Source organism: Alternaria viburni, assembly GCF_023758015.1.
Source record: "Alternaria viburni strain BMP 2772 chromosome Unknown scaffold_4, whole genome shotgun sequence".
Classification (NCBI taxonomy): Eukaryota; Fungi; Ascomycota; class Dothideomycetes; order Pleosporales; family Pleosporaceae; genus Alternaria; species Alternaria viburni.
Genome location: NW_026055773.1, coordinates 1,678,724 through 1,695,959, shown reverse-complemented (window position 1 = coordinate 1,695,959; position 17,236 = coordinate 1,678,724). Strand labels below are relative to the sequence as shown.

The following is a 17,236-nucleotide window of genomic DNA, read 5'->3' as shown; positions in this document are numbered from 1 at the left end:
GTGAGTAGTATGTTGGTGGTGAAGAAGGTAGCGTCGTAGTTGGCTGAACAAAGACGCGATGGACAGGTACAAGCAAGAAGCACGGGCCGCCTAGACCGTGGACATCCCTGTCATGACGGCGCAGCTGTCAGTCGAGGTCCGCCATCGTCACCAACCCTCAACTGGAGTTTGCTGCTATTTCAGCTGTCTTGGGGGCCAATTATTAGCAGTCGCCATGCCGATTGACCGCCGTACCCGATGAGCTGCCTACGAACCCGCAGCCCGCGCCGCCCAGCCTCCCTACCATGTCCGCGTCGAACATCCGGGTATTCGTACAATGGAAGGACTCTACCGTGTTCGCCGGCGAAGACATAGAATGCACCATTACCTTCAAGAATGTCGCCCCGCCTGAGGGACGCGACCGCTCCCCGGTCCGGAGGCAGAACGGCTTTGCGACGGGCGGGGAGAGACAGCGCAAACTACCGCCCGTCCACTCTTCGACGCGCCCCTCGGTATCCCGCAATTCGTCCTTTGCTTCGCAGCTGCCGCCGTCACAGCTTCGCGGACATCGTCCTGCCTTATCACTGCATACACCATCGACAGCTGGAGACCGCCGATCGTCTGTTGCGCCGAGCATCATCCATGCCAACAACACGGGCACACACAAGCATGGAAGATCCGTGTCAATTGTCTCTTTAGGGGCAGATGCGGGAACTGAAGCCAGCCACGAGAGGGGCATACCCATCAGACGCCCGGCAAGAGGGCACGGAAGATCAGCCAGTCTGCAGGTCGTGCCCGGCAGGCCAAACTCATATCCAAGTATGGACAACAGATACAATATACGTCGTTGGCTGACACGATAGCAGTTGCTTCGCCAGGTCATAGATCAGCGACTCATCCATCTCCACTGTCTGGCGAAGCGTCATCCCCACTCGCCCGCGACACCAACGACTTTGCCTTTCCCGCGCGTCAGAACAGGAGACGGCCTGGTGTCACGACCACCCCGAGTACCCCAGCCCTTCCCACTACAGGGCGAAAACCGTCCAACTCCTTCTCCCAGAACTTCAAGTTCCCCGCCGCACCTCCGCCCGACGATGCCACCCATCCGCAGCCTAGTAGCAGCCCTACAAAGCAACCTATACACGTCCGGCGCAACTCCCCACAACCGCCACATGACTACTTACGGTCATCTGGAAGCCACAATCTCGAGGTGCTTTCACCTGTTGCACGGATAATATCTGGGTCGAGCATGAATGACACCCCGCGTAGTAGTGGAGAGTTCTACTCGATGAGCAACAATTCCAACGAGACATTGGCTTCGGAATATGCGGCTCATCCCTCAGCGCGTCTACTACAGCGGCCGATGCATCATCGGCGACCCTCACACTTGGCACCGCCCAATAGGCAGGCTCTCCCGGAGTCGATAATGATGGGCTATGCGCAGATAATGGGTTCCTTCACGCTGGACGGATCCTTGATCAACCAGGCACCTTTCGAAGAGGTAAAGAGGAAGGGAGTAGTAGGCGGCCAGGGTGGAGGTGGTGTAGTGGGTGTAGAGAAGACAAAGCGCGAAAGTGGGCTCTTTGGCGCGCTGGGTTGGGGCAACATAGGAGAGTCGCTGGGTGGACTACTGGGTGCTTCCGAGCCCTCCAGTATCCGAGAGATGCGAGGCGTTGCCAGCTCCAAGACTGTCCCGCTCATCACTACTCCCCAGTCCATTCTGTTCGTCGATTTGCGGCTTGCGCCCGGCGAAAGCCGCAGCTACACGTACAGCTTTACAATACCCCGGGGTCTGCCACCTTCGCATAAGGGGCGGTCGATGAAGGTAGCATACAATCTCATCATTGGCACACAACGCGCGGGATCGACCAAAGAACAACAAGTGAAGCATGTGGACGTTCCGTTTCGGGTGTTTGGCAGCGTGAACAGTATGTTTGGTCTGAGGATACGGGTGATGATATGCTAACCCCTTTGCAGGCCGTGGCGAGATTCTTGGACATGATCTCATGTCTCCGTACATCATATTGCGCGATCAAGCTCGAACAGCCAGCATAGACCCCTCGTCGAGCGCAAAACTTTCCCCTACAAAGAAGGGCGCTTCTTCGAGCAAGACGGAAGAGAATACTTTCAGCGACTTCCTTGAGTATGTCGACAATCTTCTCGATCGGCCTAGGCACAATTCTAGCATGGGCTTGCTTTCACCTACGGGCACAATGCCCGGGCGCTCAACGATTGCTGAAGGGCCCCAGACCATGAAGGAGGCTATTGATACAGCCATCTTGCGCAGCAACTTGACGGGTGCCGCCAATCAGAGCGCCAATCGCTTTGAGATTGCTCGCAGCGGCCGCCGTGTCGCGGTCATCATGTTGGCGCGGCCCTCTTACCGGTTAGGCGAAACAATGTCTGCCGTAATCGACTTTACAGATTCACGCATTCCCTGTTACTCAATACAGATCTCATTGGAGACTTCAGAGAAGGTCGACCCGGCGATAGCGCTTCGCTCGAATGCGTCGATATACCGCGTCACAAAGAAAGTGCACGCATCATTCTCGGAGAACGCGCTGTTTGCGCAAAAGCTCGCCTTCTCGCCTACTATACCACCGAATGCAACACCGGAGTTTATTACCAGCGGCGTCAGTCTTGAGTGGAAGCTCAGAATCGAGTTCATCACTCCGCGACTCACGCATGAGGACGGGGAGGAGACCTCATGGGATGATCTCTTGGAAGAGATATCTAGCGAGGATCGAGGTGTCATATTAGCAGCGGCGCAACGATTGCCTGCCGAGAGCTTTGAAGTGCAGGTACCGATACGGGTTTACGGGGCTGTGAGCGGGGCGCCCGAAGCACCTGATGAACAGGGTCTTCCTGTGTGAAGTTGGCCATACAAATGGCAGCCATTACCACCAGCTCCACGCTGAACCACAACGCAACATTTGGGGCAGAGCACTGATCCCCCGCATCTCGCTACCCAGCTTCTCATCAGCCGCTTACCCTTAGGGGCCATTATAACCTTTTGTACATGACTAGGGATATATGGCATACATATTGGATATTGGGAAGGAAAAAGGGAGCGTGTTGGAAAGCACTTGTAGTATACCAGCTCGTCACTTGAGCAAGTCAGGGTTCTAGGACACAGAGTCCATGGTCGACAGTAATTTCATCTATCCATATTCATTTACGTCCCTTTGTTGTGCTACTCGGTTCAGGTGACACCCTGTAGGTGGAACCAAATACCCTCGCCCACGGCAGAACCATGTTTGACGCAACGAAAAAATGGCCTCCGCTTCCCTCTCCATCACTTTAAATATTTATACTGTCCTCACCTTTCTTTACTTGCTACAAAATTCGAAGCAACACAAATACTTGCTCTACTCAAAATGGCCTCCCTCTACGATATGTTCGACTGGAGGACGGCTTCAACTCAAGAACTCGAAGACCAGATCAAGAAACTACAGCGTGAAGGCGATTTGAGGAAACTGCAGAACACAGTAAGAGATAGCATAAGAGACAGCATCAGAGCGGAAACCCTCAAAGAGGGCATCAGTCTCAAGATCGAGAACGAAGACGGCCTAGTGTACATTTCCCTCCCTTTCTCACTTGCCTAATGGAGGCATGACTAACCCACATATCCTCTTCTAGTTATTTCCGCCCACGCGGCCTTATAATGGGTAATTCAGCACTAAACATCGAGCTGAAGAACAAAGGATACAATGGCAAAATCTACGTTGAACCGGGCGCCTCAAGCTGGTTCACAGGTGGATGGGCCAAAGCGCTCGTTCTGGCGGGAACGGTATATCTATACCGTAACGAACTCCGCATTATCGGCCGAGGCGTGCTAGCTGGAGCGAATCTAGCCATCGAACGATGGGAACAACGTCAGCGTCAGCAAGATGGTGATGTGAAAGGGAAAGAAGTAGAAGAGGAGAAAGAGCAAGGAAAGGAGGAGCAGATGATGCCTGTCACGCCGACTGAAGAGGAAGACATTAACCAAAATGCCTCCATATACCCTCCCCACCCACCACCCGTACAGCCACCCGGCAGCCTGTACGTATTTTCATGTGTGCGGTGTTCTAACCCAGAATCACCTTCACACCCAGCCCCATACGACAGCAGTGGATTCGACGCAGACATGGACACGCCAACCTCACCCCAGAGCCTACGTTGACGTTGGGTCACTTGCTTTGCAGGTTTTTGATTTGATGTAGTCTGCAGACCTGTTCAACTTTTTTGCTCGCATGAGGTGGGAATCAGTGGTCTGTAGTGGAACGCGCGTGAGTGGCCACGGGCATTGGCCATCATAGACGAGGTCACAGACATATGGGGGAAGCAAGACGGGATACATATCACACAGCTCAACTCACTGTACAAACCACGAAAACACAACTCAGCTCATAACCATATCATTGAAGTCATCATGTCTCGAAAAGTGTATGTAGATGTAATCGCAGTCCATCGCCAAGAAAGCCTTCTTCACAATCGAATCGAATCAGGCAGAAAGTGTGTCCACGAAGCCGATCATACTCGCCCGGGACCTTTATGCTGGTCGCTCACAATCCGTCAATCATGCTCCCTTTGTTTCCTTCGTGTCGCTTACAATCCACCGGGTCCGGCAGCCGAGTGTGCGCTGGCTCCGGCGCCGGGGCCCAGGGACGCATGTGTCGCTTCGCGGTGGGCTGCTTCGCGGGCCTCGCGCTCCTTGGTCTCGGACGCGATTTGGTCTTCGGTCTTCTTGTTGCCTCGGGCGATGAGCTTCTCGAGGAGCCCGCCCTTCTTGGGCGTGTCGTGCTTGTCTGAGTCTTCGAATTCTTTTAGGTAGGCGACGCGCTCTGAGGGGGGCATCGAGGCGAGTTCAGAGTCGATTGAGTCGCGGTTCTCTGGTGGAGTGGGTTAGTTGCGGGTCGGGGTAAGGCTGAGGTTGAGAAGTCGGGAAGGCGCGATGTTGGATTGGTGATTCGCGAGGGATAGGTGTAGATTAGGTCATCGAGAACTCGAAGCTTGACTTACCTTCGATAGTGCCGACATTACCAGCGCGGACATCGTCCTCAGCCGTCTTGTTCTTGCTGCTGCCAAGGTGGAGCTTCTCCTTGATCTTGTCCATTTTCAATTGCTTGTTTTAGGTTGTGGGTTGGGGTATCGGGGTACGTGTGTACTGTTGACGTGGATGAATGGCAGAGGCAGGAGTTAGGTGTTTGGTGTGTTGTCTAGGTCGGAGGAGGCGCGCGGGGATGAGGGGTGATGGTAGCTTCAGCCATGCGTGTCACCTACGTCATAGCTTCAACATAGTCCAGCTGCCAGCTGCCCTGTTGGAGGTGGATCTAGTCAAGCGCGATCCATGCACTTCATTTCCAGGTCATGCAGCGAACGCCTTGTAGTGGCTTGGGATTTGGTGGTTCTTCTCCTTATGCTTGGGCTGCATCTGCCTACGTGGTGTCTGACATCAGCCTCACGAGCGGAGCGCGTTGCGGGCACCCTGGGAAGCTGCAGGTGGTAATTATGGCTCTAGCATTGTTGTCCCTGCGTCTCGTATTCGACTTTCGATAATTAGCTCTTAGAATGGCCAGGAGCCATCTACAAGATCATGATTGCGATGCTCCAGCGGTAGACTTCCACAGAAGTCCTTGCATGAAAAACGAAGCATGTACGCGGCTGGGACCACATACATCAAATTCATCATGGTTGACGTCTCCACTTCCCGGATGGAGCTCGTCAGTAGCCCACAGTTCCAACTTCGTGTTGCTACCCTTGTCATGACAATGCATGTCCTTCAGCCCTACGAGCCGATCACCCGGTAACTCTTGGCAGGTGAATTCGGTCTGCAGACACCAGCATCATTCTGCTTGTGCACTCTCAGAACCCTTAGGAGCTTCGCCGGTTGTCAAACGGCAACGGCATCGTTTGGTGAAGACATTCGGATATCGTGGTTGGCCCATGCAACGTTAACGGTCGCTGAACCGTATGCCTTTGAGAATGATTACTATTATATGCGGTTTCGTGTGCTCATATCCAAAATCCCGCCCATTCCCAATCCATGAGTGGTATCTCTAGATGTACGCCAAATCCAAACGCCTTAGTATGACCGCCGCCCAGTATCCAGTGCTGCCCATTAATATTTGTGCTGTGGAAACTGAGGTGTCATTGGTGATACGCCAGAGCGTACTCCAAACTCGCCTGTCGCGTATCCGTCGTCGCTAGCTATGCCGCTCACACTGCGCCCTGTACTACTCTCGGCATCCGCTTCGCGTGGGCCAGGGTATTGCGGCAGCTGTACCTCTCGCCATCTAGGTGTGACTGGCATCATTGACTCGCCGTGCAGCTCTTGTGGCTCATCCGCCATGCTGATAACTGTCTTCTGATCCTGCGGATACGCATGGCCGACGAATTGCTCGTTGACAGGAGACGCAAGCTCAGTCAATGGTGTCCCGTGGAGTTCCTGCGGGCCCACAGCTTTGTGCGGCTGGCTGCCCGCGAGAATGTCGGTGCCTGAACCAACCTCCGATATGTGCTTGCTTGCGAGTTCGTATCGTTGCTCTTTTTGCTGCTTGCCGCGACGCTTCCGGAAGAGAAATATACCAAGTGCGACCAGGGCGAGAGCAGCGATTGCACCGATTACTATGCCGACGATGGCACCTACACCGAGACCCGAGGATGAAGATGAAGCTGGCGTGGCAGTGGTATCGCTCGGAGATTTGATGGTCATGACTTCTGACGCGGGTAGAGGATCAGGAAAGACTGCCTGCGCAACCGTGAAGTTTGCGCGTTCATAGTCCACTATGAGATATGCCTCCTGTAAAAGTGTCCTGCCCAGTGCATATTGTGTATCGTTCGCGGCGCGGCGGATCGGGAAGTAGTTCGTTGCGTTTGTGTAGTACGGGTACGAGGCTTGGAGGTCGAATGCCGCATACGGCAGCTCTATGTTGGTGTAATTTGTAATCGTGTCTTCGAGGGAGTCGACGAGCTTGAACGTGAGGGTCGGGTTCTTGGATAGGAGTTCTTCGTGGATCGTGTCGTTGACAAGGTACAAATCTGTTTGAGGATCATAAGTTAAGCCAAAGGCTGTCTCGAACTCAGCACACACGTCTGTGGGTAGCCACAGATGCGGGACAGTAGAATCAATGACAGAGAAGTGTGCTCCAGAAGTCAGAGAGTAGGTGCCCTGCAGCGTGTTTGTAGCCATGATCGAGTCCACCCCAACAGTTAGGAGCCGGGAGGGGTCTTGTGAGAAGGTGAACGAGAAATCGTTCGCGCCAGTCTCGAACCGCGTCGCATCGTAGCCGCCCAATATCAGACTACCGAAAACAGACTTCAGCCTGTACTTCGCGCCTGCCGTATACGCATATGCAAAACTGGGAATCTTCTTGCTTTCGCGCAGCAGGTAGAGGAACGAGTCGACCGGCTGGCTGCCACTGTTAAAGCTGGACTTTGCTTGACCTAGGCCCAGAACTCCCAGATAATAGTCCGGGTCGGCAACGGCAGCGACAACCTGGCGCGTTAGCGACACAGAAGAGCTGCTGTCCGTGGCTGCTCCTAGAGTGACAGTATCCAGGCCAAACAATCCTCTCCCTGTGTAATTGAGCGCATCCTCCAAATCAACGTCGTATTGCCCAATCGCCGACCATGTAGTCGACGCGTCGACCTGGAAGCCGGTGCTTTGCGTGCTCTGGAAGACCTCTATTCCTCGTAGTTGTGGGCAATCTGTAGGGTCGACTCCCTCCAAACAACCTTCTGGCGCAATGACGTATGTGACACCTCCCTTTGTGCTGGGCAGTACACGAAAGTCTTGTCCTGGCGTTCCAACGCTTATCTTGAAGGTGCTCCAGCTCCCATCGGCACCGTCGAACTTATTCGAAGGTGGCACAACATACGGCTCCGGGGCCTCGGTAGCGCGCGGTGTGAGGCGCATGGTGTAGCGAGCGAATGGTAGTGAGGGTTGTGAGATGGCCCTACATGGACCTGGCAGCGATCGGTCGACGACTTAGAGGGTGCGAAGCGTGCAACACATAGCGGAGTTGTCTTTCGGAGGACTTGGTATGCCGGCTTGAGTCAGCTCAGCTACCGGGAATGCGGTTCCAGGGCCATCGGAAGCTTTCAAGGCCAGAGCGGTTCATGGGCGTTTTGCTCCAAGAACCCACTCCAACAACTGCGGGCGCCGCGTGACGATCGCCCACCCTAATTATTAGATTGGCATGGCAGTGCAGCCTGATTCGGTGACAGTAGCAGGGAAGTCCGGCTAGCCTCCAAGGTCAATCGAGCTGGATACGAGGGCATCATGGGAGAGGCGTATCCGTTGGCATGCTAAGGGGTAGCGTGGCTTTAGTCATCATCCTGCCCAATGACGGAGCCCTGGAACGACTTCCCGCTGATCCTCTCAGCCTCCTTTCGACACCATCTCGGCCCAAGCGGCCACGCCTTGAGCGCCTTCGTCATGCGGTTCCAAGTTCCCTTTGAATGGCGCTCGACAAATGCATGCCAAAAGTCAACGGTGACCTCTCAGCCGGTGTTGTCGCATCTATCATCGGCTAAGGCACGCTGACATGTCACCCATCTCGCACTATCTCGCCTGACATGGTCGTGTTGTTCTTGCCGAGAACCTGAGACGTAGCCCAGCAATCTCTTCACTTGGCCCTAAAGGGCAAACCCAGTAGTTCGTCGCTCCAACCTCCAGGAGATCGGTTCAAGGCTGGATCGTTCTTGCGGGGCAGATCTCCTAGGTGATATAGGGTATGCCGATTGACACCAGGAAATCGAGACAAGCGTTGCATATGGCGCTACTGATAGCTAAGTTGTAGACTGCAACAGTTGCTGTTGAAGACAATTAATTGCAAGTCATGTCAGCATTAAGCTTGGTTCTAGGCGGACCTACGAGAGCATGCAAATCCAACTGATCAGCACGGCAGACGAGGGTCCACCATCCAACGATGCCCTGGCGGTCATACGCGTCAACGGTATGTGCCTCGTGTTTCCGCTAAGCATGGCTATCGCTAGGGCCGTGCATGGATCGCAACCTGATCATGCGTCCGAATAGCCTTCATCGAATGGTTCGAATTCGCACTGTTTAGGGCAGAAACTGGCTGTTTTCGCTTTTGCGGTACTCTCTTACGTCCCAAACGTCTTGCTTGACCTTCACACTATCACTCGCTTGGTGTAGAAGGCTCACAGCAAGATGCGGAGATTTATCAGTCTTGTCGGGCCTGCACTGGTTGCGGCTGGCTCAGACGCCAATGGGTACAACAGGAGAGGTACGTCATTTCCCCATCGAGATCATCTAGCTAACATACCCCAGAGGGTATGTAGCGAGATTCGAATTGAAGGCATCTTACTAAATGTTTGTTTCTAGGCAAGGAGTTTGTAGTCACGACACTTTCGACCAACACTCAATCACATGATTCGACTGCGCCGCAAGCTTCATCTCTTTCACCCGTCACCAGTCTAGATTGGGTTCATGAGGTGCACCCCTGGGACACACCTACACCATTTTCCCTTGTTCCTCCAGAGATACCTACCTCTCCTCTGGCTCCGGGTTCTACGAATAGCAGTAGTACCTCGGTTTCACCAATGACACCGGCAGTCGTCACATCTATTGCCTATGGACAATCGCCGCCATTCCCGAACATCACGTCAGTCGATAGCAACTCTCCGATGCCTACTGGTGTGTGCACGGGATGTATCATTGCAGCGTATGGTCCCATTACCACGTCTTACAACCCTGGGGAGTTTTACAACCCATGGACCAGTATAGTGGTGACCGAGACAATTGTTACGGAGTATTCTACCTACTTGCACAACAACACTGTCGATACTGTGGTCACCGAGGAGCGAACTGTCAACCAGACTAAGACCCTTACCCTGGACGAGGGACAAATAATCACGCGCTCGACACCAACGTTCACGATACAGCCAACGCCAGGTGTATTCTTCCACCTTGATGCAGGTCCAACTTACGTCATCTACAACCGGCTGTCTGGTGGAGTAGATAAATATCGAGAGGTATTCTTGCCACAGTATAATATGACAGCAGCAGAATGCTCGTCAAACGTCGCACCTTTAACGAGTTGGGCCCCTGCAAGAACGGCATCCGCAGACTGGAGTTACTTCATCGCAACCCACACTGGAAAACTTCCTCCAAGCCCAGGAAGGGATGAGCCCGTGCCTTTACCCTCCAAACTAATTCAGTATCTAAAAAATGACACAGATATCCAGAGACAATTTCACGGCGCGGACATCGCTACGTGTAGTTACAGTAGACCGCCTCAATCGAATTTACGTCCATTGCCCTCGGGAATCGCCGCACCGGCTGCACCACCTCTATCATCGCTTCCTATCTTCCTGTCGCCCTTGACAGGCACATATCTCGCGACCAGTTTTGAGTCCACCTCAGTTCACGTCACGGTCCGGGGATGTTTAAGATGTGAAGATACATCGATAAAGGACGCCGGGGACCCTACGATGTCAGCCAAGATTGCAGAGCCTACTCCTACAAACCACAACGATGACGACAGGCATGACGATAACTCTCCATCACCCAGTCAGCCTGATAGACCAGTCGATAACACCGCCAAGCCGACCCAGGATGGTGGGAAAACTTCACCGAGCATTCCGGACGCGACCGCGACTAAGGACGTAACGATTGGGGGAGTGGTCCTCCCCATCAACACTCCCAAGCCGACTCAGGCAAGGCCCGATAGCCCGAACGACGATAATCACGATCAGATTCCTCCAGTGATCATCATTGGAACCGTAACAATCACACGAGGGCAGACGAAGACCATCAACGGCGTGCCTGTGGTCGTACCTACAAATGGTGGAGGAACACAGATCGTTGTAGATGGCAGCACGGTTGCTCTCAATCAGGCTCCGACGCAAGCTCCCAATCCGGCTCCGACGCAAGGTTTACCTGTGCTCATTGTTGGTGGGGGGATCGTCACACCAGATTCGAATGGAAATTACGTTCTGGGGTCCGAGACGTTGAAGCCGGGCGGCCCTCCGATCACTATTAACGGGAACACCGTCAGCATGGCACCGGACGGCTGGGCTATTGTCAATGGAGCCACACAGACTATCGCAAACCTTCCGGCGCTTACCGGAGCCCCCGCTTTGACGGTCGGCAGTCAAGCCGTCTCAGCAACCGTAGTGGGAGGCTCAACAGTCTTTGTTGTAGCGCCTGGTCAGACGCTTAGTGCAGGAAGCACACTTGTCGTCGATGGCACGACTTACAGCATGCCGGCAGAGGGTCACGGGTCAACCCTTGTCGTCAACGGCCAGACTTCGATGTTGAATGCTGGACAATCAGCAATTACTCTCGACGGCGGGAGATCGGTTACTGCGCAAGTCGTCAGCGGCACGACAGCCTATATTCTCGCTCCTGACCAAACCCTCACACCTGGTGGCGTCCTCACGATCTCGGGGACCACATACTCCATGCCAACGGGTGCATCCGGTTCTGTCATCGTCGTCAACGGTGTTACATCCACTTTGGCTGCTGGTGCAGAGATCACCGCCGCACCAGCCTTGACAATCAATGGCGTGACGTATGCACACACTGTCCGAGACGGAACGACCGAATACGTTCTGAATGATGGAACCACACTAGCATCCGGATCATCTATAGAAATCGACGGAACTACCTACTCTCTAGACGAACAAGGCACGGCCTTGATCATCAACGGCCAAACCAGCACCATACCCAAGTTACCCAAGAGCAACAGCGCCAGTACAACACGTTCAGACTCCGCTTCTACAACGAGAAGTCGCGACGCTGGAGATTTGATAGCGAGCGGAATAGGCGAGACAAGTAAGGGAGTCGGACCATCTACACACGCCGGCGGCTTAGACAAGTGGATTGAGAGTTTGGTTATTGGCGCGGCGGGATGGCTTACACTGCTACTGTGAGGAGCTCGGCCATTGAAGGATTCGGAAAAAATTGGGTGGTAACGATTTGATGCATTATCATATAGCGCGGCGCTTGGTACTTTGGATGGGACACAGGGATACATAACGACTTGGACATATATTGGGAGGACTACAGTCCGCATTTGGGTGGAGCTAGGACCTTTCTGGTAGATATTGGTATAAAGCGTAATGCTGTTAATCTTTATACTTGGTAAATCAAACTAGAAGATGTATGCTGCGGCAAATGCGCGATGGTACGCTGTTCCACGCCGTTATGCTCAAGATGTCCTTCAAACTCGTCCGAGACCTCTTCAAGTCCAAAAAGGATCTCCAAGATGGCGTAATAGTACACAAAATCCGTTTGTGATACTAGACGACAGTAAAGACGCAAGTCTGGTCAACTCAGCCGTAACTGTCTCCAACCTACTTCCCACCCTTCTTGAACAATTCCCATGCCTCGACCAAACCTTGCCTGGTCTCATCCTGCTTCGCTCGCTGCTCATCACCGATATCTCCAACAGCGCACATGTTGCCATCGTATGCCTCGCCCGAGAACAGAACGCTCAAGTTCATCCAGACCGGAACGACCTTCGTATCCGGACCCTTGACCTTCATCTTCTTGAACAGCTCTTTCGCCATCTCACCTCGCAGGCGCTGGACATAGTTGGCCCACTCCTCTTCAGCACCATTCCTAGTCCACGTCTTCCCGAAGCCCTTGCTAGTCGAGTCCATTTCCAGAACAAGGGTGAGGGAAACGAGACCGCGGTAGTAGTTCTTCATGACGTTGTACCCGCCGCTCAGCAACCAGTGCAGATCGTAGAAAGAACGGATCTTGATGTTGAGCTTGGTGACGAGACGCTGACATCCGGTAGGAAACAGCCTAACACTGTAGTCGGGTGGAGGACAGAGTTCGTTGGTTGGTCTAACGACCTCGAACATGTTCTTTCCGTAAAGCACAGCCTTGGCCTCGGTGAATACTTCTTTGTTCGCGCGGAGGATGTGGTTGTTGGTGCGGCCGACGAGCGAGAAGCGGGTTTTGTGGCCGTCGACATGGAGGTGGACGAGCGCGTACGCAATACCAGGGAGGAACTCGCGGCGCTCGGCGTGGAGGAAAGCTTTCTTCTCGTCGTGGAATACGGTGTGCTTTTGGCGGACGCAGATTATGCCGGGGACGACAAGGAGGTGCGTGTAGATGATGTTGCGAACGGAGATGGGGAGGTTCATGAATGGGAACGGTTCCTTGTTCGAAACGGGGCTGTCAATGGCGAGAGCAAGGGAGGCGAACGGGTCATGCTTCTCGAGGGCTGTGGGTCTGGCAGTGTACGAGTCTGCTGGAACTGGGGAAGAGAGGTCGAAGTTGCTTGCGGGTGAGGTACTACCCTCGTCATCGCTCTTCTCGCGGGTCTCGGTGTCGAAGGTCTCCTCTGGCTCGTGGAAGAAGACGTCGGGTGACTCTCCCTCGTCGAAGTTGATTGCGCGTCCTGTCTTGTTGGAGTTGGCGTCAAGGTACTCGACGTTGCTGAAACGAACGCGCTTCGCCATACCGCCGGTCGAAGGCGGTGTCATGGGGTACGATGGCGGAGGCGTCTGTGGTCGCTCGACTGACGGCTCCATATTGAATGCGGATCGCGATGGGTATGAGGAGGATTAATATATGGTGGTTGATAGAGGAGTGAGGCAGGCAAGACGCCAATAGATGGGCGAATGGAGGATATGTGAAGGTGAGAGAGAGCTATAGCGGACTCCAGGCGGGGCATCTCCACAATAGGAAAGCTATGATGAGGTGAAGGTGAACAGTGATGGACGGCCGCCGCTCTTTTCGTGGGGGACGACTAATGCGTCGGCACAAGTATACATGGTAAACAGTGGGCGAACAGGAAGATATGATGGGTCATGGAGTTATTTTTCGTCAGATTGTTGATCTTGTAGCGATGAGTTGAGTTTATGGCTGGACTACGCTGTCACGATAGCGAGCAGTGTGGAGGGGTAGGGATGACTTCAAAGAATGCCTCGCCCGCGGCGCATCCAATTGACTTCGAAATTCGAAAACCCGCATCTCAACAGACCGCCATATAATGGCTATCACATGAATTACAGTGCGGATCTAGGTACTTGCGGCTCTTTCAAGCTCCAAGATATTGTTGAAGGTAGGATGATACCTATGTTGACCCCTCCACACACCAGCTCTCGAATTTGTGCAGCGTAACTCAGCAACAGAAGCAGTAGGCAGCTGTTCAGAGAGAGAAGAGAAAATAAAAGTAGATGCCAAAGAGCCGATGAAGATGTTGGAGTTGCGCCGTGGTTGGGTGACATTCCAGGTCCCGCGGCCCAATCGGTGCTAGTCGCAGCCAGTGCCGAGCCGGGCTCAGAAACCTCATCGCAGCATCCTCAACTGCACCCGCGCTCCTTAGCAGCCCCATCCCGCAATCCATCTCCCCTCTACCCACCATGTCTGCCGCTCGTGCCTTCAGCACCGCTTTCCGGGCGGGTGCGCCCCGCGCCCCAATGGCCGCCCGCTACGCTGCCACCCGAAGCTACGCTGCCGCCGCCGCCCCGACTGGCTCTGCCAACAAGCCCCCGGTTGCCCTCTTTGGCGTCGACGGAACCTACGCGAGCGCTCTGGTACGATTTCCACGACTCCAATTGGCACTCTGGCGATGATAGGCGGATGGAAAACGGGCCAATGGCTGGGGAACAAGAGCTTGGCTAACAATTGTGGCAGTACACCGCGGCCTCCAAGACCAACGCCCTCGACCCCACCGCAAAGTCTCTCCAGGCTCTCCAGGGCGTCTTCCAGAAGGACGCCAAGCTTACCCAGATCCTCCACGCCCCCTCCCTCTCCGTCTCGGACAAGCAGCAGATTGTCCAGGAGCTCCAGAAGCACATTGGCGGCGCCGACAAGGACGGCATCGTCAAGAACTTCCTCGCCACACTCGCTGAGAACAACCGATTGGGCGTACTACAGGGTGTCGTAGAGAAGTTCGGTGTGCTCATGGGTGCGCACCGTGGTGAGGTCGAGCTGACCGTCACCAGCGCTGCGGTACGTTGATTCCGAGATGGGATGGAAGGACAGACCCCAAGAATAGAGGAGGATTTTGCAGGGACCCAAGAACTGACAGAGTGCAGCCCCTCGACAACAAGACCATCAGCCGCCTCGAGAACGCCATCAAGAACTCGCAATATGTCGCCAACGGCCAGACCCTCAAGGTCGTCCCCAAGGTCAACCCCGAGATCCGCGGTGGACTCATCGTCGAGATCGCCGACCGCACCATCGACAAGTCCGTCGCCGCAAAGATGGCCAAGATGAACAAGCTCCTCAAGGATACTTTGTAAATATAGAGCGAGAGCGCATGGCGATGGATGTGAGGGGTAGGCATGTGTATTCTAGATGAGTCTTGGAAAAGAGCAATTTACTACCGTCTACCACCTGGCGACGCGCCACGATCGACTGATGACTTGAGCTTGGATTTGTTAAGAAATACATTGGAGCAGCTGATGTTTTACAGACAATCAATTATCGCGCTCGTGGCCCTCTAAAATGTGTAGGGATGAGCGTGCCCTGCCAACTCACCGGACACCGTCTCAATTTTCCTAGAACCAACGGTTGCCAGCTAACTACTGCGCTACAATACGCTATCGCATTGGCACAGCCCCCATGTCAACCTAGAGAAAAGGTGAACACCCTGGGGTCTACGTCGATGTTAACACACCCACTTTGTGTGTACTCATCTTAATGTAGTCTGCAGACCCGTCCAGTTTTTCCCTTGCATGAGGTGGCCCCTACCTACCACGCGAATCCCCAAGACGTCCACCGACGTATTGTTCTGTTCATACTTTGTTTTCCGGGTTGCAGTAACCAACTTTCTTCTAGTCGTCGAAGAATTCTGGAAAACGCACGCGTATGCTCGGTAGCACACACGGCTCATCTCCATTGGCCGCAGTCCACGCAGCAGCATCGTATGGCTTCGGAACCAGCCATTTGTCCCACCCACGCTTCTCATATAAAGCTTTGGCCTCCAAAGTTTTGACTAGGAAGGCATAATACTTTTCTAATAGCTCCTTGAGGCGTTCTAGGGTATGTACCTCTTCGGTGGTTTCCTTTCCGGGACCTTCGTAAATGGGTTCGATCTGCGGGGAAGTTAGTATGCTTCAAAAGCTGTTGCAATGTCAAGTACTGTTTTTGAAGGGGCTGGATGACATGCGAAGGTTATCGCATACTTACAATCATCAGAGGGAATTTCATAAGGGAAATAGGTGTCTGTTCGATCTCGCGGATGTAGAGGGTTCGTTGGTAAGGAAACCCCTCAAGTGTGGACGCTGACGTTGCGGTCGTATTTGGCGACATTGTAGTGTGCTTGGTTGATCGTGAAAGCGTGCGGTGAATGGTATAGTTCTGGGAATGAAGAGAAAGTACGCAGGGCTCTTCATGGCTCATATACGATGTTCGCAGTGAATATTTGTTTCGATTCTGGCGATACATGGTTGGGGATATCTGAACTATGGTTCACCACCACAGCGCGGTGTAGCTACTTGGAAAGACAGCAGCGAGGGACTTCCAACCAAGGACGTGGGTAGGTGCACTATTTAATTTTCGATAAAAAGGTCTCATTCGATTGGGTATAATATCGCACTGCTCAAAAACAACGAATAGCCAGAAAAAGATATCAAACTGCACCAAAAAACAGCAACCTCTTCCTCAACCTGGACACAGCCTTCTTCACCCGACTCTTCCTTCTCCACCTCCTCGCACCCAGTTTCACAGTAAAAGACCGCCCGTCGCCTCCATATACTTCTTCAGTCCCGTCCCTTTTCAGCCATTTGGCGTAGTCTGAGGAATCTGAAGAACCTGAAGAGTCTGAAGCACTGGAAGAGTCTGGGTACTCTGGATGTTCGATCGCAAGACCGCCTGTACATACTAGTTCTCCGTCGACGAAATGGGAGGATAAGGGTGTGAGGTAGTCGTCTGTGAAGGGATTTGATGGAGATTTTTCGGATGGAGTGGATAGGTCTACTACGCTGTCCTTTCGTTGTGGCGATGAAGAGGTTGTGGTGGGTATGTCGGACGCAGCATCCCCGTAGTGTGTCTTGAGCAGAGTGTCTAACTCGCTTTGGGAGGACATAAGGGTTTTGCTGCTGCTATCGTCGGTGGCCTATTTGTACTTGTCAGATAAACCCTCTTTCATGTTGCGGTTTCTCAGGGTACAACGGGAGTAAACTTACAACGAGGATCGGGAAGCGGAGACGAGTGTTATCGAGACCTGGTGCTAAAGTGGCGATATGCCAGGTTTTTGGGTTGCGCAATCGTTGCGCGGGCATGTTGATGGCAGTGCTTTTAGACGAATACCGATCTGAAGGCATTATTCGTTTGCCG

At 53.6% G+C, this 17,236-nt stretch overlaps 9 protein-coding genes across 9 annotated transcripts; 4 read left to right on the top strand and 5 right to left on the bottom strand.

The window, feature by feature from the left end:
• Nucleotides 1-1,408: 1,408 nt before the first annotated feature.
• On the top strand, nt 1,409-2,852 carry J4E79_002848 (uncharacterized protein; the record flags this gene model as incomplete). The annotated part of the gene is made up of 2 exons (XM_049351745.1): nt 1,409-1,907; nt 1,957-2,852. 2 exons carry the CDS (start codon nt 1,409-1,411, stop codon nt 2,850-2,852), a joined length of 1,395 nt encoding a protein of 464 aa, XP_049214383.1.
• A 504-nt stretch (nt 2,853-3,356) lies between these two features.
• Nucleotides 3,357-4,144, top strand: J4E79_002847 (uncharacterized protein; the record flags this gene model as incomplete). The annotated part of the gene is made up of 3 exons (XM_049351744.1): nt 3,357-3,553; nt 3,619-4,023; nt 4,093-4,144. 3 exons carry the CDS (start codon nt 3,357-3,359, stop codon nt 4,142-4,144), a joined length of 654 nt encoding a protein of 217 aa, XP_049214382.1.
• A 425-nt stretch (nt 4,145-4,569) lies between these two features.
• J4E79_002846 (uncharacterized protein) lies at nt 4,570-5,077 on the bottom strand (the record flags this gene model as incomplete). Its single annotated transcript, XM_049351743.1, has 2 exons — nt 4,570-4,853; nt 4,984-5,077. 2 exons carry the CDS (start codon nt 5,075-5,077, stop codon nt 4,570-4,572), a joined length of 378 nt encoding a protein of 125 aa, XP_049214381.1.
• Nucleotides 5,078-6,082: 1,005 nt separating this feature from the next.
• J4E79_002845 (uncharacterized protein) lies at nt 6,083-7,879 on the bottom strand (the record flags this gene model as incomplete). Its single annotated transcript, XM_049351742.1, has 1 exon — nt 6,083-7,879. One exon carries the CDS (start codon nt 7,877-7,879, stop codon nt 6,083-6,085), a length of 1,797 nt encoding a protein of 598 aa, XP_049214380.1.
• A 2,543-nt stretch (nt 7,880-10,422) lies between these two features.
• On the top strand, nt 10,423-11,743 carry J4E79_002844 (uncharacterized protein; the record flags this gene model as incomplete). The annotated part of the gene is made up of 2 exons (XM_049351741.1): nt 10,423-11,458; nt 11,688-11,743. 2 exons carry the CDS (start codon nt 10,423-10,425, stop codon nt 11,741-11,743), a joined length of 1,092 nt encoding a protein of 363 aa, XP_049214379.1.
• A 545-nt stretch (nt 11,744-12,288) lies between these two features.
• J4E79_002843 (uncharacterized protein) lies at nt 12,289-13,479 on the bottom strand (the record flags this gene model as incomplete). The annotated part of the gene is made up of 2 exons (XM_049351740.1): nt 12,289-13,202; nt 13,242-13,479. 2 exons carry the CDS (start codon nt 13,477-13,479, stop codon nt 12,289-12,291), a joined length of 1,152 nt encoding a protein of 383 aa, XP_049214378.1.
• An 834-nt stretch (nt 13,480-14,313) lies between these two features.
• Nucleotides 14,314-15,198, top strand: ATP5 (ATP synthase F0 subcomplex subunit OSCP atp5; the record flags this gene model as incomplete). Its single annotated transcript, XM_049351739.1, has 3 exons — nt 14,314-14,487; nt 14,588-14,905; nt 14,992-15,198. 3 exons carry the CDS (start codon nt 14,314-14,316, stop codon nt 15,196-15,198), a joined length of 699 nt encoding a protein of 232 aa, XP_049214377.1.
• Nucleotides 15,199-15,732: 534 nt separating this feature from the next.
• On the bottom strand, nt 15,733-16,210 carry J4E79_002841 (uncharacterized protein; the record flags this gene model as incomplete). Its single annotated transcript, XM_049351738.1, has 2 exons — nt 15,733-15,993; nt 16,088-16,210. The coding sequence occupies 2 exons, from the start codon at nt 16,208-16,210 to the stop codon at nt 15,733-15,735; spliced, it is 384 nt and encodes a 127-aa protein (XP_049214376.1).
• A 449-nt stretch (nt 16,211-16,659) lies between these two features.
• On the bottom strand, nt 16,660-17,181 carry J4E79_002840 (uncharacterized protein; the record flags this gene model as incomplete). The annotated part of the gene is made up of 3 exons (XM_049351737.1): nt 16,660-16,728; nt 16,782-17,015; nt 17,086-17,181. The coding sequence occupies 3 exons, from the start codon at nt 17,179-17,181 to the stop codon at nt 16,660-16,662; spliced, it is 399 nt and encodes a 132-aa protein (XP_049214375.1).
• Nucleotides 17,182-17,236: the final 55 nt, after the last annotated feature.